A 16,295-nucleotide genomic window follows, 5' to 3' on the forward strand; every position below is an offset into this window, starting at 1 on the left:
CCCGCCCCGCTCCACCAGGCCCGGCCAGGCGGGCGCCCGGAGTCCGGAGCCCGGAGCTGGCTGGGAGCCGGCGGATCTGCGGCGAGGAGGTGCCCGCGCTGGAGCAGGAGCTGGGCGGGAGCTGGAGCGGCGGCGCAGGTGGCGCTGGGTGAGTGGTGGGGACACGGGGGTATCGGAACTCCAGCCTTCCACACATCCCGGCTCCGGAGCGAACTTTCCCGATCTGGGGAAGCCGGGGACTGGAGTGAGAAAGGGGTCCCCACTCTGGGGGACGGGGGCGGGGCGCAGGCGAGGAGTCTGAACAGCGAACCGACACAAACTCACACCAGCGGGCACACACACGCGCGCGCACAGACCCACGCACTTGGGACACACGAACACACGTGCATTCAGGAAAGGACGCGCCCCATAGATTACCCCTGCAGTCCCTGGAGCAGCGCCACTGGCCCGCACGGACCCCCAGCGGACAGAGCGCTCTGCTGTCGCGCACTTGACGGGGGTTGGAGATAAAGGGCTGCCCTGTGACCGCCGACGGGGGCGGGCCGGGTGGGACACCTCCCGAGGTTCCTGCTTCCTGGCCGCCCACAGGTGAAGACTAAGACGTAAACAGGCGCCGAGCACGTGATCGCTTCGCAGACAAGTGGGCTGTGCTCCCCCACCCGCGCATCAGGGCGAGGACCTCCCTCCCCAGTCCTGGGCGAGTCTGCAAGGTCTCCAGCCGAGCAGTATTCCATTCTCCTTCCAGAGAAGTGTTAAACCTTCCCACAGAAGTGGGAACAGAACGCCCCCTGGAGTCCGGGTAGCCCAGGACTGGAGACTTGCACTGGGTGGGGTGACCTGGGCTCCTCTCCTTCCTTCACCCGAACATGTTCGTGGTGCCCTCATCCCTGAAGGTATCGAAGAAGGGAGTTATTTTTGATGGCAGTGTACAGCAGCCCCTGCCCCATACCTCCAGTCCGGGGAGCAGCTGCCTGAGCCCCAGTGGGTCCCCTTCCTACCACTCCCCTCCTTGCACAACTGGGAGCTCTTCCCCCCAATGTAGGAGCAGAAAGCCCACTCCTGCGAGGGTGGGAGCCCTTTCCCGGACAATGCATGAGGGCAAATGTCCCTAAATACAAGAGTGGGCCTATCTCCCTCCCCTAGAAGGGAGAATGAGCCCCCTCCCCCAGGGAATGAGGGAGTGGGCAGCGGCCTTCTGCCTCCCTCACCGCCCCACCCTCCACCCCTACACACATGCTGAGCCCAGCTGCTGCCTGAGCTTCTGGGCTGGCTGCCAGAAAGGGGAGGAGGCTCCTGGTGCCCCAAGAGGCTGGGATCAGGGCAAGGCCAGGGGAGGGGGTCTCTATTGGGGAGGGGGGGGCTCAGTCTGTTCTTGTAAGGCTCAGGGTCTGGGATGAGCCTGAGGGTAGTTGGGTTATGTCTCCCTTTCCAGGGAAAAAGAAAGAAAAACAACCCTTTCCATAGAGCTAAAAATAGAGCTGAGAGCTGGCCAGGGCTGTGGCCTGGAAGGGGGGGATGCTCCTTCCTGGGGCAGAGGAGCTCTGGCAGGCCTTGGCCTTGGGGGTGGGGTTGCAAGTAGGGGGTGGGAAGCTGTTCTTGCCCAGGGGTGTGGGCATCAGCTGACCTGACTGGGGCACAGAGACCCTTCGGGGAAAGTCTGTGTGGTAGAATGTTTGTGAAACTCACTGTTTATGAAAGTTGTCTGACTGTGAATGAGACCACCAATGTGTGAAAGATGCTTAGGAGAGGAAGCCTATTTAAGATCGTGAGTCGGTAGTAAGGACTTTGAGTTGTTGTGAAAGACTGTGCACAACAAGGTTTGTGACACGGAGTATGTCTGTGTGTGCGGTGGCCTGAAAGATTATGGAAAGGAGCGTGGAACCACGTGATGGATGAGACTGTGTGATTGTGGCTGCGTGGGACTGCATGTGGGAAAGGTCGTGTGGGTGTTATGAAGACTGTGGTGTTTGCCAGAAGGTGAGAATATCTGCGACCCTGAGAAGGCAGAGGAATGTTGTCAGCTGTGAGGCCGGTGTAGGTTTGGACCGGCTCACCCCAGTGATTGTTGGGGGACCAGGGGCTGCGCCTCTCTCCCAGCAATGACCTCCTTCTTAAATGATTCTGAGGGAAGGTTGGGGAGCAGAGAGCCGCGCCTGAGACAGGCCTGGGCTCGCGCAGGAGAGGGTACAGGGCCGGGGAGTCGTGTAGAGGCCCCCAAGGTGGAGGGCGGGGGGTGACTGAGTGTATTCACCGAATGCGCCGCCAGGTGGCGCCGCCTCCGCAAGTCCAAATATTCCTCCACCAACCGCTGGGGGTGGGGGGCAGGCCCGGCGCGAGCCTCGGCCCCCGACTCATCCTGGGGCGCAGGGTCCCGGTAGCAGGGGTTGGGGCGGGGGAGGGGCAGCCGACCCTCGGCGTCTCGCTCTGGACTCCGAAGCCGGAGAGTGTGTCTTGCGGGGGAGGCTTCGACCGAAGAAGCGGAGGGGGAAGGGCGGCCGCCTTGGCGCCCGGCCCTTTGTGCTCGAACAATGACCAGCTGCCGCTGGCCCCGGGGCCCGGGTAGGGGTAGAGGGTGACCCGCGGCCGCGGCCGAGTCCTGAGCCGACCGGCTCTCGGAGTGGGGGCGCGGGGGGACGGGGATCCTGGGTCCCCCGGCGCAGCCCCCGCGTGCGCCTGGTCGGCCTCGCGTGACGCGGGGTGCCTGCGCGTGTCCGCGCCCGGGGCGGGGACGCCCCTCCGACCCCTCCCCCGCGCTGCGCCGCCCACTCGGGCCGGACGGGGGCCGGCCGGGCTAGGGGCGCCGCGGAGGCGGGGCCGGGCCGGGCCGGGCGGCTCCGAGTGGCCGAGCGCGGGCTGGAGCCGGGCGGCGCGCCTGTGGAGCGCTGGGGGCGGCCCGGGGCTGAGCATGGAGCGGCGCGGCGGAGGTGAGGGGGAGGGGGGGCCGGGGGCGCCCCCAACTTGTGCGCGGCGGTGGGCGGGTGGGGAGGAGGCGTCCCCCAGCCGCCCGCACTTAATAGAGGCGGGGAGGGGGGGTGTCGGGGGGCCCTGGAGGGTGGGTTGGGGGCTCCCGGCTTCCTATCGCGGAATGCGAACTCGTGATCCCAGACTCGATCCCGCTTGACTAGTCCTTGGAGTTTGGTGGGGGGAGAGTTTCCCCAACTCTTCAGCCCCCAGAACAGGTCTGCGGGAGTTGGGCTTAGCCAGACCTGCCCGGGGCCCTGGCCGAAGCCAGCACCCGGCTGCCCCCGGCCCACGAAGGGGGTGTGCGTGCGCTGTGCCAGAGTGATTACTCAAGGAGTGCTGGGAGAGCCAGGGGTTCCCTTTCCCACAGACACAACGCGTTTCTCAAAATGGAGCCTCCACTTGCCCCTCCTCTCTCGGGCTCCCGCTCTTGGAGCCCGGCTGGCTGGGCCTGGCTTTCCAGAGGCCTGGCTCTGGCTCCTTGGGCGTCTGACTCTCGGGGCCCAGCTTTCATGTCTCTTCTGGGTTTAGGGGCCCCTGGCTCTGTGGGGTTCAGGTCCCTGGGCTCACTGGTTCAGCCTGTCTCCCTGTCTGCCTGACCCTGGGGTCTCTGTTGAGTCTTTGTCTCTGGTCGTTTGGGCCCCTGTCTTTCTCTGAGTCCGCCTGTCTCCTCCTCTTACTTCTCACTTTCTCAGTGCTCACTGAAGTGGGCAAATGCAGACAGAGGTGCCAGCCTCCACTGCCCCCTAAGAAGCCCCTAACCCCACAGCTTTCTCTATGCCCTGGAGTGGTGGGGGAGAGGGCAGGAGAGGCGGTGCCCCGGCTGCCTGGCTCGGGGCTGGCACTTGCCGATGGGCTCAGTGCACCCACCCCCCCCCCACCCCCCCCCCCCACCCCCCCCCCCCCCCCCCCCCCCCCCGCTTCCAGGCTCAGTCTGGATACCTTCCCGGTTCTCATGGTCTCCTGACTTGAGTGGGGAGCGGAGGGGGAGCCTCGTGCCATACAAGCAAGAAAGAAGGGGAACGGACCCGGCAAAGGAGTCAGATAATGTGTCTGTCCTTTCCCCACACTTGAATGAGTGACAGAAACCAGGCTCCTGCTCACCTAGGTGGTCCTGCTCGCCACCCAGGCTCCCACCCACTCTCACACATGCTCTGTGCACATACTGCTCTGCACCCGCTTGTGCACACTCACTTCCCTGTTCGTATGCAGTTTCCACGTAAACTCACGTACATGTGAATGGACATCTATCCAAAGATGTTCTCTTCTCTCAGTCACGTTCATGCAGCACAAATTTACTTACTACATATGCAGTTACCACTTTTACGTATTTCCTGAGAGTGATCCGGAGGCACGCACATACTCGTGCACATATGAACTCACACATACGAATATACGAATGTACTCATACCTCTAGTCAAACATACATACACTCAGATGCACTCGCGTTTTCACACATTTTCACATACACGCGAAGTAAGTTCATTTCCATGCGCCTGTGCGCAGCCCGACACACACCGATGAGTACAAACGCACACTCCTGTTCCGACTCGATTCTGTCCGCTTCTTGGCCCCCGCTCTGCATGATGATTTCAGCAGATGCCTGAGTCCTGGTCTTCGGCCTCAGGACTGGGGAGGGAGTTCCGGGCGGAGACTTGCTGTCCGCTTCCAGGAAGGAGCAGAGCCTGGGGAGGTGGAGCCCTCTTCCCTGGGTTCCAGGGAAATGAGATCTTAGAGCAGCTGCCAAAGGTGATGGTGGGGCTTCTCTCCTCATCCCCTCCGGGTTACTCTGGGGAATGTCTAAAGCCGCATGGTTTCTTAGAGGTTGGTAGCATGCCTGTGTAGGCTCCTTTAGGCCTGATTGATTGGGTATGGTGAGGCCGGGAATTGTCATGGAAACACGCATGAATGAGCCTGTATCCACGTCTGGAAGGCGGGAGACCCCAGAGGGCACCTGTGGGCTCCCTAAAAGCTCTGGGTTTCTTGTTTGGCCAGCTCCATCCTTGCTGCCTCTCTGTCTGGGAGAAACTGAGGCCCAGCTGGGGGAGGCTGGGCACTGCCTGGCCTTGGCTCTTTATTCCCTAAATGCCATCTGAGTGGCTGCTGACTCTGTCCCTGAGGTTGCCTGTGCCCAAACTGCTCTCTAATGAGGACACCTGTCCTAGGGGACCAGGAACATGTGCTGGGAGCTGGCAGAGAGCTCCCTCCTAAACTTGAGTCCTAGCCTCCATGAGGGATGCAGGTTTAGGCTGGGGCCTGGGCCTCTGCTGTTGGGCCCTGCGTAACCACCAGGCCTCACATCCCATCATCATCTTTGCTTGTAGAGTCAGTCCTTAGCCCTGTTCAGACCAGAGCTGGGCAGTGGTCTGGGTCCCAGGAAGAAGTCAGGTTCGTGCTAGTGCTTGGAGGGGGAAGTTGTGGGCAGTCAGGGGGCTGTTTGTCTTGGGACGCGGGGTCAGGAGAGGGACTCAGGGACTCAGATAGGGAGGGACCTCAAGGTGAAGGGACTCTTACACCCCTGCCCTGCTCACAGGTTCCCCTGGAGGCCCTTGGCCAGGCCTGAGCCCCTGTCGCCATGGCCATTGTGCAGACTCTGCCAGTGCCACTGGAGCCCACTCCTGAGGCCACCACTGCCCCACAACCTCCAGCCATGGGCAGCGTGAGCAGCCTCATCTCAGGCCGGCCCTGCCCTGGGGGGCCAGCTCCTCCCCGCCACCACGGACCCTCTGGGCCCACCTTCTTCCGCCAGCAGGATGGCCTGCTACGGGGTGGCTATGAGGCACAGGAGCCACTGTGCCCAGCTGTGCCCCCTAGGAAGGCCGTCCCTGGTACCAGCTTCACCTACATCAACGAGGACTTCCGGACAGAGTCACCCCCCAGCCCGAGCAGTGACCTTGAGGATGCCCGAGAGCAGCGGGCACGCAATGCCCATCTCCGCGGCCCCCCACCCAAGCTCATCCCTGTCTCTGGAAAGCTGGAGAAGGTGAGGACCAGCCCTTCCTTTGGGGCCTGGGTGGAATCAGGAGCCCCTGAAGAAGCCGGAATTTGAGGGTCGATTCAGAGGAAAGAATGTGGGCTCCCGATTCACCAGACCTGGGTTCTAATCCCAGCTCTGCCTCCTTCTAGCTGCATGACCTTAGGAAAATCACTTAACCTTTCTGAGCCAAAGTTTCTGCATCGGTAAAATGGAGGTAATAGGTTAGCTCTCATGTGATCGTTGTGAGCATTCAGTCAAATAATGTACGTAAGGGTTTAGCCTAGTACCTGTCACATAACGTACTCAATAAATGTCAGCTGCTCAAATTACTGTTACTGCACAACAACTACGTGTCTGACGTTGAACGAGGTCTTTGACTTTGCTGAGCCTCCGTTTCCTCATCTGTAATATGGGGATACTGATGATATTTTACTTGTGTGGCTGTTGTAATGATTAGAGATGAACCTTTTAAATTGCTTGATGTGGAGGACATCGGGAGGCCCTCAGCCGGTTTTAGCATTTATTATTAACATGTGGGGATCGGGACCCCAGATGGGAGGGCAGGGAGTATGATAAGGGCTTTGAAAGATTGGGCAGCTGATCCCCAGTGTCCCATGGCACCTCATTTCAGAACATGGAGAAAATCCTGATCCGCCCAACAGCCTTCAAGCCAGTGCTGCCCAAACCTCGAGGGGCACCATCCCTACCTAGCTTCCTGGGTCCTCGGGCCGCCGGACTGTCTGGGAGCCAGGGCAGCCTAACCCAGCTGTTTGGGGGCCCTGCCTCGTCCTCCTCTTCCTCCTCCTCCTCGGCTGCTGACAAACCCCTGGCACTGAGTGGCTGGGCCAGTGGCTGCCCATCGGGGACACTGTCTGACTCCGGCCGAAATTCACTGTCCAGCCTGCCCACCTACAGCACCGGGGGTGCAGAGCCAGCCAACAGCTCCCCAGGCGGGCACCTGCCCTCCCACGGCCCCGGGCGGGGGGCACTGCCGGGTCCAGCCCGAGGGGCCCCTACTGGGCCCTCCCACTCGGACAGTGGTCGGTCTTCCTCCAGCAAGAGCACAGGCTCCCTGGGAGGCCGTGTGGCTGGGGGGCTCTTGGGCAGCGGTGCCCGGGCCTCCCCTGACAGCGGCTCCTGTGGGGAGCGCTCTCCGCCCCCGCCCCCACCCCCGCCACCCCCTTCGGATGAGGCCCTGCTGCACTGTGTCCTGGAAGGAAAGCTCCGAGACCGTGAGGCAGAGCTGCAGCAGCTGCGGGACAGTCTGGACGAGAGTGAGGTGACCATGTGTCAGGTGTGGTCAGCAGCGATAATGGGGGTGGCATGGCAGGACATCCAGAGGTGCTGGGGAGTCCGAGGAGCATTTCTGTTTGTGCTGGGTGGGGGGGGGGGGGGGCGGTCCCCAGCCCAGCTGTCCGGCGTAACCTGCAGAGTGGTAAGGAACCGAAGCCAGCACCACCGTCTGCTTTCAGACTTGAGCAAGATACTTAATGGTACTGAGCCTCGGTTTCCTCATCTATAAATGGAGATATTTATCATGAGGATGAAGTAAGGCAAAGGCTGTAAAGTGCTTAGAATAACGCCTGGCACCTAGAAACTCCTACGGAAGCGCTTGCTATTATGGATATTGTTTCTAGCGTCCTAAAAGTGGTTGTGATGATTGTCGCGGTCATTATCCCGGTGCAGCGGAGCCTGCCGTCCCTGAGCCCAGCCACCGGGCCGCCAGAGCAGTCGGTGACCGGGGAGTTGTGGGCAGGCGGGGCTCGGGGTCCGGGGTGGGGAGCCACCAGGACCCAGGGCCGCCTTGTCGTCCCCAGGCTCACGAGGACCGGCAGCGGCACTGGCCGCGGGAGCGCGAGGCCCTGCGGGAGGACGGGGCGGCCCGGGCACAGCGGGCACAGCGGGCCCAACAGCTGCTGCAGCTGCAGGTATTCCAGCTGCAGCAGGAGAAGCGGCAGCTGCAGGACGACTTTGCACAGCTGCTGCAGGAACGGGAGCAGCTGGAGCGGCGCTGCGCCACCTTCGAGCGGGAGCAGCGGGAGCTCGGGCCGAGGCTCGAGGAGACCAAGTGGGAGGTGGGCCAGACCAGGAGGGGCGGGGAGCGGGGCCTGCGGGGAAAAGGAGCCCAGCCATACCCACCCCCTCTGGCCTGCTACTGCCAGAGGACCCCCCCCCCCGCCCTCCCCTCTGTGAGATGAAGCTCCCCCTCTGGCCTTCCTTTCTGGGCGGGGGTCTCCCTGCGCCACCCTTGTGGGGCTCCTCAGCAGTCGGGTTTAGCGCTCACACAGCCAGTGGTGTTCCCAACCCGCTGCCTCCCGACCAGTTAAGAATAAGAACGTAGTGCTGCTGTGCCCCGGGCGCCGTTCTATGTCACATGGGGGGGGATCTCCTAATCCTCCTAACAGCCCCGCCAGCTGGGTGTTGTTAACATCCCCGTTTGAGGAAACTGAGGCCCAGAAAGGCTGGAGCCCAGAATTACAGCTAGTCCGTGGCAGGGCTGAGATTTGAACTCAGGCCATCTGGCTCTAGTGTCTATGCTGTTAACCAAGACACCGCGGTGCCTGCCTGTGGAAATGTGGGCACTGCCCTCAGCCGCACCCACTCCTGCACGGCCTGCCACCAGCCTGTCCCCAGGGCTCAGTGGTGCTTCACGATGGTTTAAAGACACCTGCTCCGAAGGAGAAAGATCTGGATCCGTATTTCCCTTCAGCCACTTACCAGCTGTGTGACTCTGGACATATCACTAAGCTTGCCTCGGTGTCCCCATCTGTGTTACGGGTGTCACGGTCAGAGAGCCTCTCCCCACATACCCCGCGTGGCCTCAGGGCCTGACCCCCCCGGGAGAACTCTTCTCACCATCCTTCTCCATTCCTCCCCCCACAACAGGTGTGCCAGAAGTCAGGCGAGATCTCCCTGCTGAAGCAGCAACTGAAGGAGTCTCAGGCGGAGCTGGTGCAGAAGGGCAGCGAGCTGGTGGCGCTGCGGGTGGCGCTGCGAGAAGCCCGAGCCGCACTACGGGTCAGCGAGGGCCGGGCGCGGGGCCTGCAGGAGGCGGCCCGGGCTCGGGAGCTGGAGCTGGAGGCCTGTTCCCAGGAGCTGCAGCGGCACCGCCAGGAGGCCGAGCGGCTGCGAGACAAAGCCGGCCAGTTGGACACCGAGGCCGCCAGACTCCGGGAACCCCCCGCGCCACCTGCCACCGCCGACCCCTTCCTCCTGGCGGAGAGCGACGAGGCCAAGGTGCAGCGGGCAGCGGCCGGGGTCGGGGGCAGCCTGCGGGCCCAGGTGGAGAGGCTGCGGGCAGAGCTGCGGCGGGAGCGGCGGCGGGGCGAGGAGCAGCGGGACAGCTTCGAGGGCGAGCGGCTGGCCTGGCAGGCGGAGAAGGAGCAGGTGATCCGCTACCAGAAGCAGCTGCAGCACAACTACATCCAGATGTACCGGCGCAACCGGCAGCTGGAGCAGGAGCTGCAGCAGCTCAGCCTGGAGCTGGAGGCTCGGGAGCTCGCCGACCTGGGCCTGGCCGAGCCGGCTCCCTGCATCTGCCTGGAGGAGATCACGGCCACCGAAATCTAGGGCCCTCGGCGTCCCGGATCTGCGGGGAGCCTTGCCGAAGGGGGGGGGGGCGGGGCGGGAGCCTCAGGTCCACTGAGGGCCCCAGAGCCGCCCGCCCGTCCCCCGCCCCCCGGGGGTCCAGGCCTCTGGGCCTCTGCCAAGAACTTGGGGCTGCCCTGTGACTCGGGTGAGCAAGATCGGACTCCTCGAAGGTCCCCGTGTTCACTGTCACACAGAGGTTCCTGCTCACTCCACCCGTTTCACTCCCCAGCTGCCGCCATTGCCACTCTGCCGACCGCATTCATCCCAGACGCCCCGGGGTGGGTGGGGGGGGGACGGGGGGGGGGGTGCTGGGAAGAAGAAGGGGTTCCCTCGTTTCCACACTCCCCTACCCCGAAGCCAGAGAGAGCCAGACAGTGCCAGCTGCTCCAGATGTGCCTGCCCCCACCCTGCCCGTGTCGGGCGACAGAGCTGGGACTGGGGTCTGACACCCAGGTTCCAGCTCTGCAGCCTGTCTCCCAGGGTGAGGGGCTGTAGTCAGACCAAAGGAAGAACTCAGAAACGTCTTGTTTATTTGTGTTTGTGACCAAGTGGCCCCTCCCCACACCCAGGTTTATGGCCTCGTTTTCACTTGTATATTTTTCCACACTGTAAATTTCTTGTACAAACCCAAAGAAACAAATTAAAAATTTTTCTGTTTGTAAAAAACGACGAGTGTGCTAGAGAGAGTTGATGGGAACTTCTTTGACCCCGACTCCCACCTCTTTCTGACCCCTCGTGGAGGTCTTGGGGAGAGAAAGGGTGATGGGGGATGGACAAATCCAGTGGAAAGTGTGAGATCCTAGCGGACCACCACATGAAGCGGTCTCCCAGGATTTGAGAAACTAGAAAAGCTTTCCATCCTATCCCTTGCACAGAACACTGCTTGGGGCTGGGGGACGGATGCGATGACCCCTCCGGGCCCTGAGAGTCCATGTTCCTCAGTGCTTGGGGGCCTTAAAGGGGGCCTCATGAGAAAGGGCCCGCCAATCCCAAGCTCCAGACCTTGGTTTTCTCCCAACCTCTCCCAGTCGTGGGAGGTTGGGGGCAGTGCGCGCGGGTGACACAGCCAACCCGGAGCACCTTGTCCTTGACACCAAGTTTATCTGGAAAGGGCAGAGCCTTAGTGACAGCGGGGGAGGGAAGAAAGTGGGGAGGTCTGCGCCAGCAGTGTGGAGCTCTGGGAGGAGGCAAGTCGAGGAGGAGTGAGAGGTTCCTGAATCCCGAGAGGAGGGTAGGAGGGGAGGTCTGGGAGACAGCAGGAGGGTCCTGGGAGGCAGCGGGAGGATCTGAGGTCAGTGGGAAGAGTCCCGGCATAGGTGGAGAGGGTCTGGGGTTAGTATCGGGAGTCCGGAGGGGTTGGAGAAGGGACTGGGCTCGCGGTCCGCTGGAGGAGACTGGCATCAGTGGGAGGGATCTGGGAATTGGTGGGAAGAGCGTTTATGGGAGGTTCTGGGAGGCAGTGGGAAGGAATGAGTACCAGGAGGGGGTCAGCGGGCAGGGGAATGGTCAGCAGGAAGGCACTGATCGGTGAGGGCTGACGACTCGGGGGGTAAGGGTTGTGGGCTGGGCCCAGGGACCCTGACCACCAGCTCCATGGGCTCCCGAGCCTTGTTCCGATAAGCTCGGCGGATGGTATCTACTGCTCGCTGGTGGGTCACCTGCTCCAGGCTCTCTCCATCCACTGCCACAAGCTCGAAGCCAGCCTGGGATGGGAGTGGGAAAATCACAGCCCTCCCTTCTCAGGTCAGCCCAACACCCAACCTCTCACCTCCACCAGCGAGGACACTCCTCCCCATCTGGGTGGAGGGGATGGACAATGGGACTTTTGTGCCTGGAGCGGTCGGGGGCAGGGTGAGACACAGACAATGGCCCTTTGTCCCTTGGGGCTAGGGGTGGAACAGGATGGGCCACCCTCAGGCCCAGGCTGGCATGAGGGGACAGATTTTTCCCTAGGCTTGGTCATCTTGCAGTCCTGACCCCCCTGCACCCAAGCCTCCTCCCAGGGCCTGGTCTAAACCTGTCTGGCTGGAAGATGAGCATGTTCTAGCCCCACTCCCGCCAGAATTCAGCTCTGGGCCTCAGGAGTGGGCCTGGGTGCTCTTCACCCACCTGCAGGGCCCCACTGACGAAGGCAGCCCCCCCAGGGAAGATCTTTTCTATCTTCACCATGGGCTGCACCTTGGACTCAATGCCCCCAGAAATGCTGATGCCTGGCGAGAGAGAAGCAGTGGGTGAACGCGCAGCCACCCCCCTCCACCCAGAGCTCACAGGAGAAACCCAGGACCCCAACAGCAAGTACGGGCCCGGACTTCTCCCTAATTCGCATATTCTATTATTACTCAGTCCTCAACTCCAAAAATCGTCTACTCCCACCTCTGCAATCTACCCCCATACCCCAATCTTTTCTTAAGCCCAAGCCCCCTAGTTATAGCCCGAAACCAAGCCCACAGACCCCACCAAACCCAAGAGCCCCACCTGCCAGGCCCAGGCCCACCTGGACTCACCCAAGGACTGCTTCATCTTGGACAACGTGACTGTCCTCAGCTCCCCGCCAGGGGCCTTCGCGGCTGTCTCCTCGGCTGTCCCACCAGTTCCATTCTCAGAGGGGCCTTGGTGGCCTCCCGCCTTGGCTGCCTGCCCATCCAGAGGTCGAGGCAGAGGTGGCCTGGCCTTCCGAGGCTTGTGGTAGCGCCCGTTGGCCACGCTCTGGGTGGAGATAGGTGCTGGAGACGGGGAGCGCCTGCGTCCTGGGGACTTGCCTCGGCCCCGGCTGCGGCTGCGGCTGCGGCTGCGGCTCCGGACAGGGCCCTGGATCTGGCTCTGCCGCGGGTCCTCCAGGGTCGGGGGTTCTGTCAGCAGCCAGTTAGGCCTTGGGGGCCTGGGAGCCACGGGGGGTGGTTGCGGAGGGGGGGTGCGGGTGCTTCGGTGTGGGGTGAAGGCATCTACCGGCACGTCTTGGAGAGGGGGGATCCCTTTATGAGGGTGGCGGGGAGCAGGGGCCCCCAGGGAGAGCTGGAGGCCCCCCAGCCGCTCCCTCAGTTCCCCATCATCTTCCTCCTCTGAGAAGCCGTTCACAGGCAGCAGATAGAAACCTCCATGGCTATCTGGGGAAGAGGGCCGAGGTCAGGCAGGCTGCCCCTCCTTGCCCTTGCTGGTGCCAGGCCCCAGTCCTTGCCTTTGCTGGGGTAGGGCCTGGGGGACCCAGGCGTGGGTTTGCTTGGGCCCTGCGGCAGCTTTGCCACAGTGAGGGACACTGCCCGGGTTCTGTTGGAATAGTATTTTCATACTTTCCATCGCGATATGTGTCATAGAAAAAATATCGCTCGCACACCACACTGGCAATTTCTCGGAGATTATTGCAGAGAGTGAGACTAGATTTCAAAAGTGAGTGGGTCTAAAACCAATTATTAAGGAAATAATAGTGTGGGTGGTGAGTAGAGACGATAAAAATGGTTCCGGTGGACAAGGGACTTCCTTCAGGGAACCGGACAAACTTCTGAAGCCTGGATACCCTACACGGAGGCAGGGGCAGAAGGCCCCTTTTCCCTTCCCTAATACCCCAGCTCTGTGCCCCCTCCCCAGGCTCTGGGACTCTTGACTGACCAGGCACGGGCGTGACGAGGTGACGCTTGGGAGGTGCGTCTTGCTGGGCTGGTCTCAAGGCAGGAGGCCACACTGGTGGGAGAGGAGATCCGGTCAGAGACGGGGGGCCCAGCGGGGGACACGGCTGGTCATCTCTGCCCCCTCTCCCCCGGGAGACTCCACTCCCATCCCCACCCGGGGCTTAGGGTCTACAGGTCCCACCCTCTCCCCACCGCCCAGCTGCTGACCTGCCCGGCTCTTAAGGGCCTCAAAAGCCTCCAGCTCCACGGGCATCACCATGCTGTCAAAACGGCCCAGGTCCGTGGGGGCCACCACACTCCTGGGGAGGGCAAGAGATAGGGGGTGGGCAGGGGCACAGTTCTGGAGGTAGGGGGAGTTATTAGAGGTCCCCTTTCTGCCCCCCCAGCCCTCCCCACACCCTCCGCCCCACCTGATGTCCCTCAGTAGCAGCAACTTGGCGGGCCTGTCCAGAATGGCCAGCAGGGGCCTCACCAGGTCCTCCACACCGCCCTCGTGCACATACTGCAGAGAGAGACCCAGAGGTCAGATAGCAGCACGGCCATCCAGAGCCGGAGAGGGGGGACGCGGGGGTGGGGGGGGGCGGGGCGCTGCTTGAGCATGTGAGGTTCCCCACGTTTAGGAAGGCTTCTCCCCAACCCCGGGCTGTTCACAGGACGGTCTTACGTTGGTGACTAGGTGGAAGCCTGCGATAATAACAGACCTATAAGAGCAGCAACGACAATGACAGCTTTGGAGCAAGCACTTTTTTAAGCCTTTTACATATGATCTCTCATTGAGCAACCCTGAGAGATGACATTAATTATCCTCGTTTTACCGGTGCGGAAACTGAGGCTCAGAGACGAGGACTTTGCCCACGGCCACACAGGTAAGGAAGTGTGAAGAGGGACTGGAACCTGAGAAGTCTGGCCCTTGCCTGCTCTGGTGCCGGAAAAGGATGTGCAGGCAGCGGGCTCTCTTCCCCACCCCCACCTCCCAGGCAGAAGGAAGGAATTTGAGCCAAACACTAGGCCGCGGGCCTGGGAGGCCCAGCATATGTCTGCACATAGACCTACCAATTGGGCTTTGTTCAGGGCTGGAATGGGGACCTTAGGGAAGGGGCGGCTCGACAGAAAGCCTACCCAGTCAGTACCCGGGGGGGTGGGGGGGGGTTGGGGGGAGGCCCTTCTGCCTGGCACTGCCCGGATGCCACCAGCCACACCCCACTAACGCAGACAAACTGGTAAACCGAACGCTGGGAGCCATCCTGCTTGGATGGCACACCGCCCCCTGGTGGTGAAAGGGAGACGCACACACAGCGTCCTGGACCGGGATAGACAGAGACACAACACAGCAAGCCCTGGTGGTCAGAGTGAGACGTTCAGAAACACCCGGAAATAAGTTGTCAGCCACGGGGCCCTAAACCACACACAGACTTACAGGGACTCAGACAAACACGTATCAAAAATACAACCCCACATGTCGGGAGAGGGATACATACAATTGCACAGAACCAGTCACATACATACACACTTCAAGTCCACCAACCTGCATTCAGCACCTACTACGGGCCTGGCCCTGCACTGGGCAGTGGGGGCACAAGGAAGATGACCCTGTTCCAGCTCCTTCAGAAGCCAGTCTGGTGGTGGGAACAAGGGGCAGGATGAGCCACGTGCCCCAGTGAATTCCAAACCACTGGCAATGAGGCAGAGGGAGTCTCAGAGGAGGGTGGCAAGACCGGCGTTGGCTTCTTGGAGGAGGCGGCATTGACGCTGAGCCCTTTTGGTCTGTTTGTTGGCTTCCATTTACACTTACTCTTAAGGATGAATGCAGGGAACAACATGCAAGTCGGGAGGAAGGCGCTCCAAGGGAGACGTGGCATAACGGGCAGAGAGAAGTTTAACTTAGCCACGGGGTACATGAAGGGCCTCCGTGTAGGCGGCGCACGTCGTGACTCCCAGAGTAGTGCTCTGGAGTTGTGCAGTTCATCACCTGTACACCCCTATGTAGTGACCAGCAGAAGATAATGACGTGGTGATGTGGTGACCATGGGAGAGCTGAGGTTAGTGGTTGGGGAGTCAAATCGGGGAAGGCCTTGAATGTGAGCATAAGGAACTCTATTCCGCCAAAGATAAGAGGTTGCAAGGGGGTTTGGGGAGTGTAAAGTGATCAGAGAGGTGACTTATAAAGCCTGGTCTGGTGGCTGTGGAGAGACAGCTCAGAGGAGGAGAGAGAGGGGAGGCCCGGTGATCTGAGTCACTGGGGGAGATTTACTAATCATTCTGGCCAGAGCTCTACCCCAGAGGGTCTGATCTCTTGGTGAGGGTGTCGTGCGGGTCAAGTTTGGGTGGTGTGCAGGTGCTGTGGGGGTGCAGTGAGAGGTGGTCCTGGTTTGGACAGGGTGGGAGGAACAGAGGGATGATGGAGAAGGACCCGACCAAAGAAACGGACACATCACGCCACCTAATGGCCGGAGCCCGGAATTGCAAGCTCACGGCGGCCGGGGCGCACCACCCCACTTAGCGCTCAGAGTGGAGCAGGCTGATATTTACGGAGTTTAGCCCAGAGAACCTTAGTTTCCCCCCAACACGCACCCCATCTGCAGCTCTGCTGTAAACCAGACCTTGGTAAAGGGCCGCAGGAATTACTGGGCCTCAGTCTCCACGTGACACACACGTGCCTCAGCCAGACACATACACGCCCACACACAGATCCGTCATACAGTTAGGGTGACACAAACCCAGGGACCCCACGGACACACAAATGTACACATCACACAGTCACACAACACAGCCCTACCCTGACCAGAGTGAGAGAGCTTTGGGGGGTTGGGGATCACAAACTATGCCCTGGAACCCCTCAGTTTGTCCTTGCACACAGGCTCACACGTGCACTGATGCAGGCACATCACAGGGACCCCAGCACAGGAAACCTGGGGGTCTTTGAGGCAGAGGGATAGGGGAGGGCCCACCAATCCCCCTGGAAGGGATAACCTGTGCCTCCCACAGCCTCCCCAACATTCAGGCCGCAAGGACTGCCTCACCTCTAACTTGCACCCCGCCCTGGGGCCCTACTTCTTGTCTGAAGTAGAAGGAAACAGATGTAGATGTCGGAGGAGGCTCGGGGTGTGTGTGTGGCGGGGGACAAAGGATAACTTACCTGGGTA

The 16,295-nt window shown here is 61.4% G+C and overlaps 2 protein-coding genes across 8 annotated transcripts in view; one reads left to right on the forward strand and one right to left on the reverse strand.

The window, feature by feature from the left end:
• Nucleotides 1-10,195, forward strand: LZTS2 (leucine zipper tumor suppressor 2). Of its 5 annotated transcripts, XM_058697523.1 has the most exons (6): nt 2,572-2,924; nt 5,286-5,349; nt 5,495-5,944; nt 6,570-7,232; nt 7,756-8,013; nt 8,825-10,195. In XM_058697523.1, exons 3-6 carry the CDS (start codon nt 5,537-5,539, stop codon nt 9,506-9,508), a joined length of 2,013 nt encoding a protein of 670 aa, XP_058553506.1. In that variant the 5' UTR covers nt 2,572-2,924; nt 5,286-5,349; nt 5,495-5,536; the 3' UTR covers nt 9,509-10,195. The 5 variants fall into 5 exon arrangements, with proteins under 5 accessions (XP_058553504.1, XP_058553506.1, XP_058553503.1 ...); XM_058697521.1 differs by lacking the exons at nt 2,572-2,924; nt 5,286-5,349 and adding an exon at nt 1-148; XM_058697520.1 differs by lacking the exon at nt 5,286-5,349.
• PDZD7 (PDZ domain containing 7) overlaps nt 10,040-16,295 on the reverse strand; it is a 20,064-nt gene continuing 13,808 nt past the window's right edge. The window contains exons 12-17 of one of the 3 annotated variants that reach the window (XM_058697514.1): nt 13,563-13,654; nt 13,360-13,451; nt 13,133-13,204; nt 12,034-12,633; nt 11,639-11,739; nt 10,040-11,232 (exon numbers count right to left, since the gene is read on the reverse strand). In XM_058697514.1, the coding sequence (XP_058553497.1) occupies nt 11,017-11,232; nt 11,639-11,739; nt 12,034-12,633; nt 13,133-13,204; nt 13,360-13,451; nt 13,563-13,654 (1,173 nt within the window). In that variant the 3' untranslated portion in view covers nt 10,040-11,016. Of the gene's footprint in view, nt 11,233-11,638; nt 11,740-12,033; nt 12,634-13,132; nt 13,205-13,359; nt 13,452-13,562; nt 13,655-16,295 lie in introns of those variants that run through there. The other 2 variants (XM_058697515.1, XR_009252527.1) reach the window with 2 other exon arrangements.

This window comes from Neofelis nebulosa, chromosome 13 (assembly GCF_028018385.1).
Source record: "Neofelis nebulosa isolate mNeoNeb1 chromosome 13, mNeoNeb1.pri, whole genome shotgun sequence".
In the NCBI taxonomy this organism is placed as follows: Eukaryota; Metazoa; Chordata; class Mammalia; order Carnivora; family Felidae; genus Neofelis; species Neofelis nebulosa.

Coding starts and splice junctions, on each gene's coding strand:
- LZTS2 (XM_058697521.1), top strand. CDS start 5,537: ATGGCCATTGTGCAGACTCTGCCAGTGCCACTGGAGCCCACTCCTGAG. Junction 5,945..6,569: donor TCTCTGGAAAGCTGGAGAAG/GTGAGGACCAGC, acceptor ACCTCATTTCAG/AACATGGAGAAAATCCTGAT. Junction 7,233..7,755: donor GTGAGGTGACCATGTGTCAG/GTGTGGTCAGCA, acceptor TGTCGTCCCCAG/GCTCACGAGGACCGGCAGCG.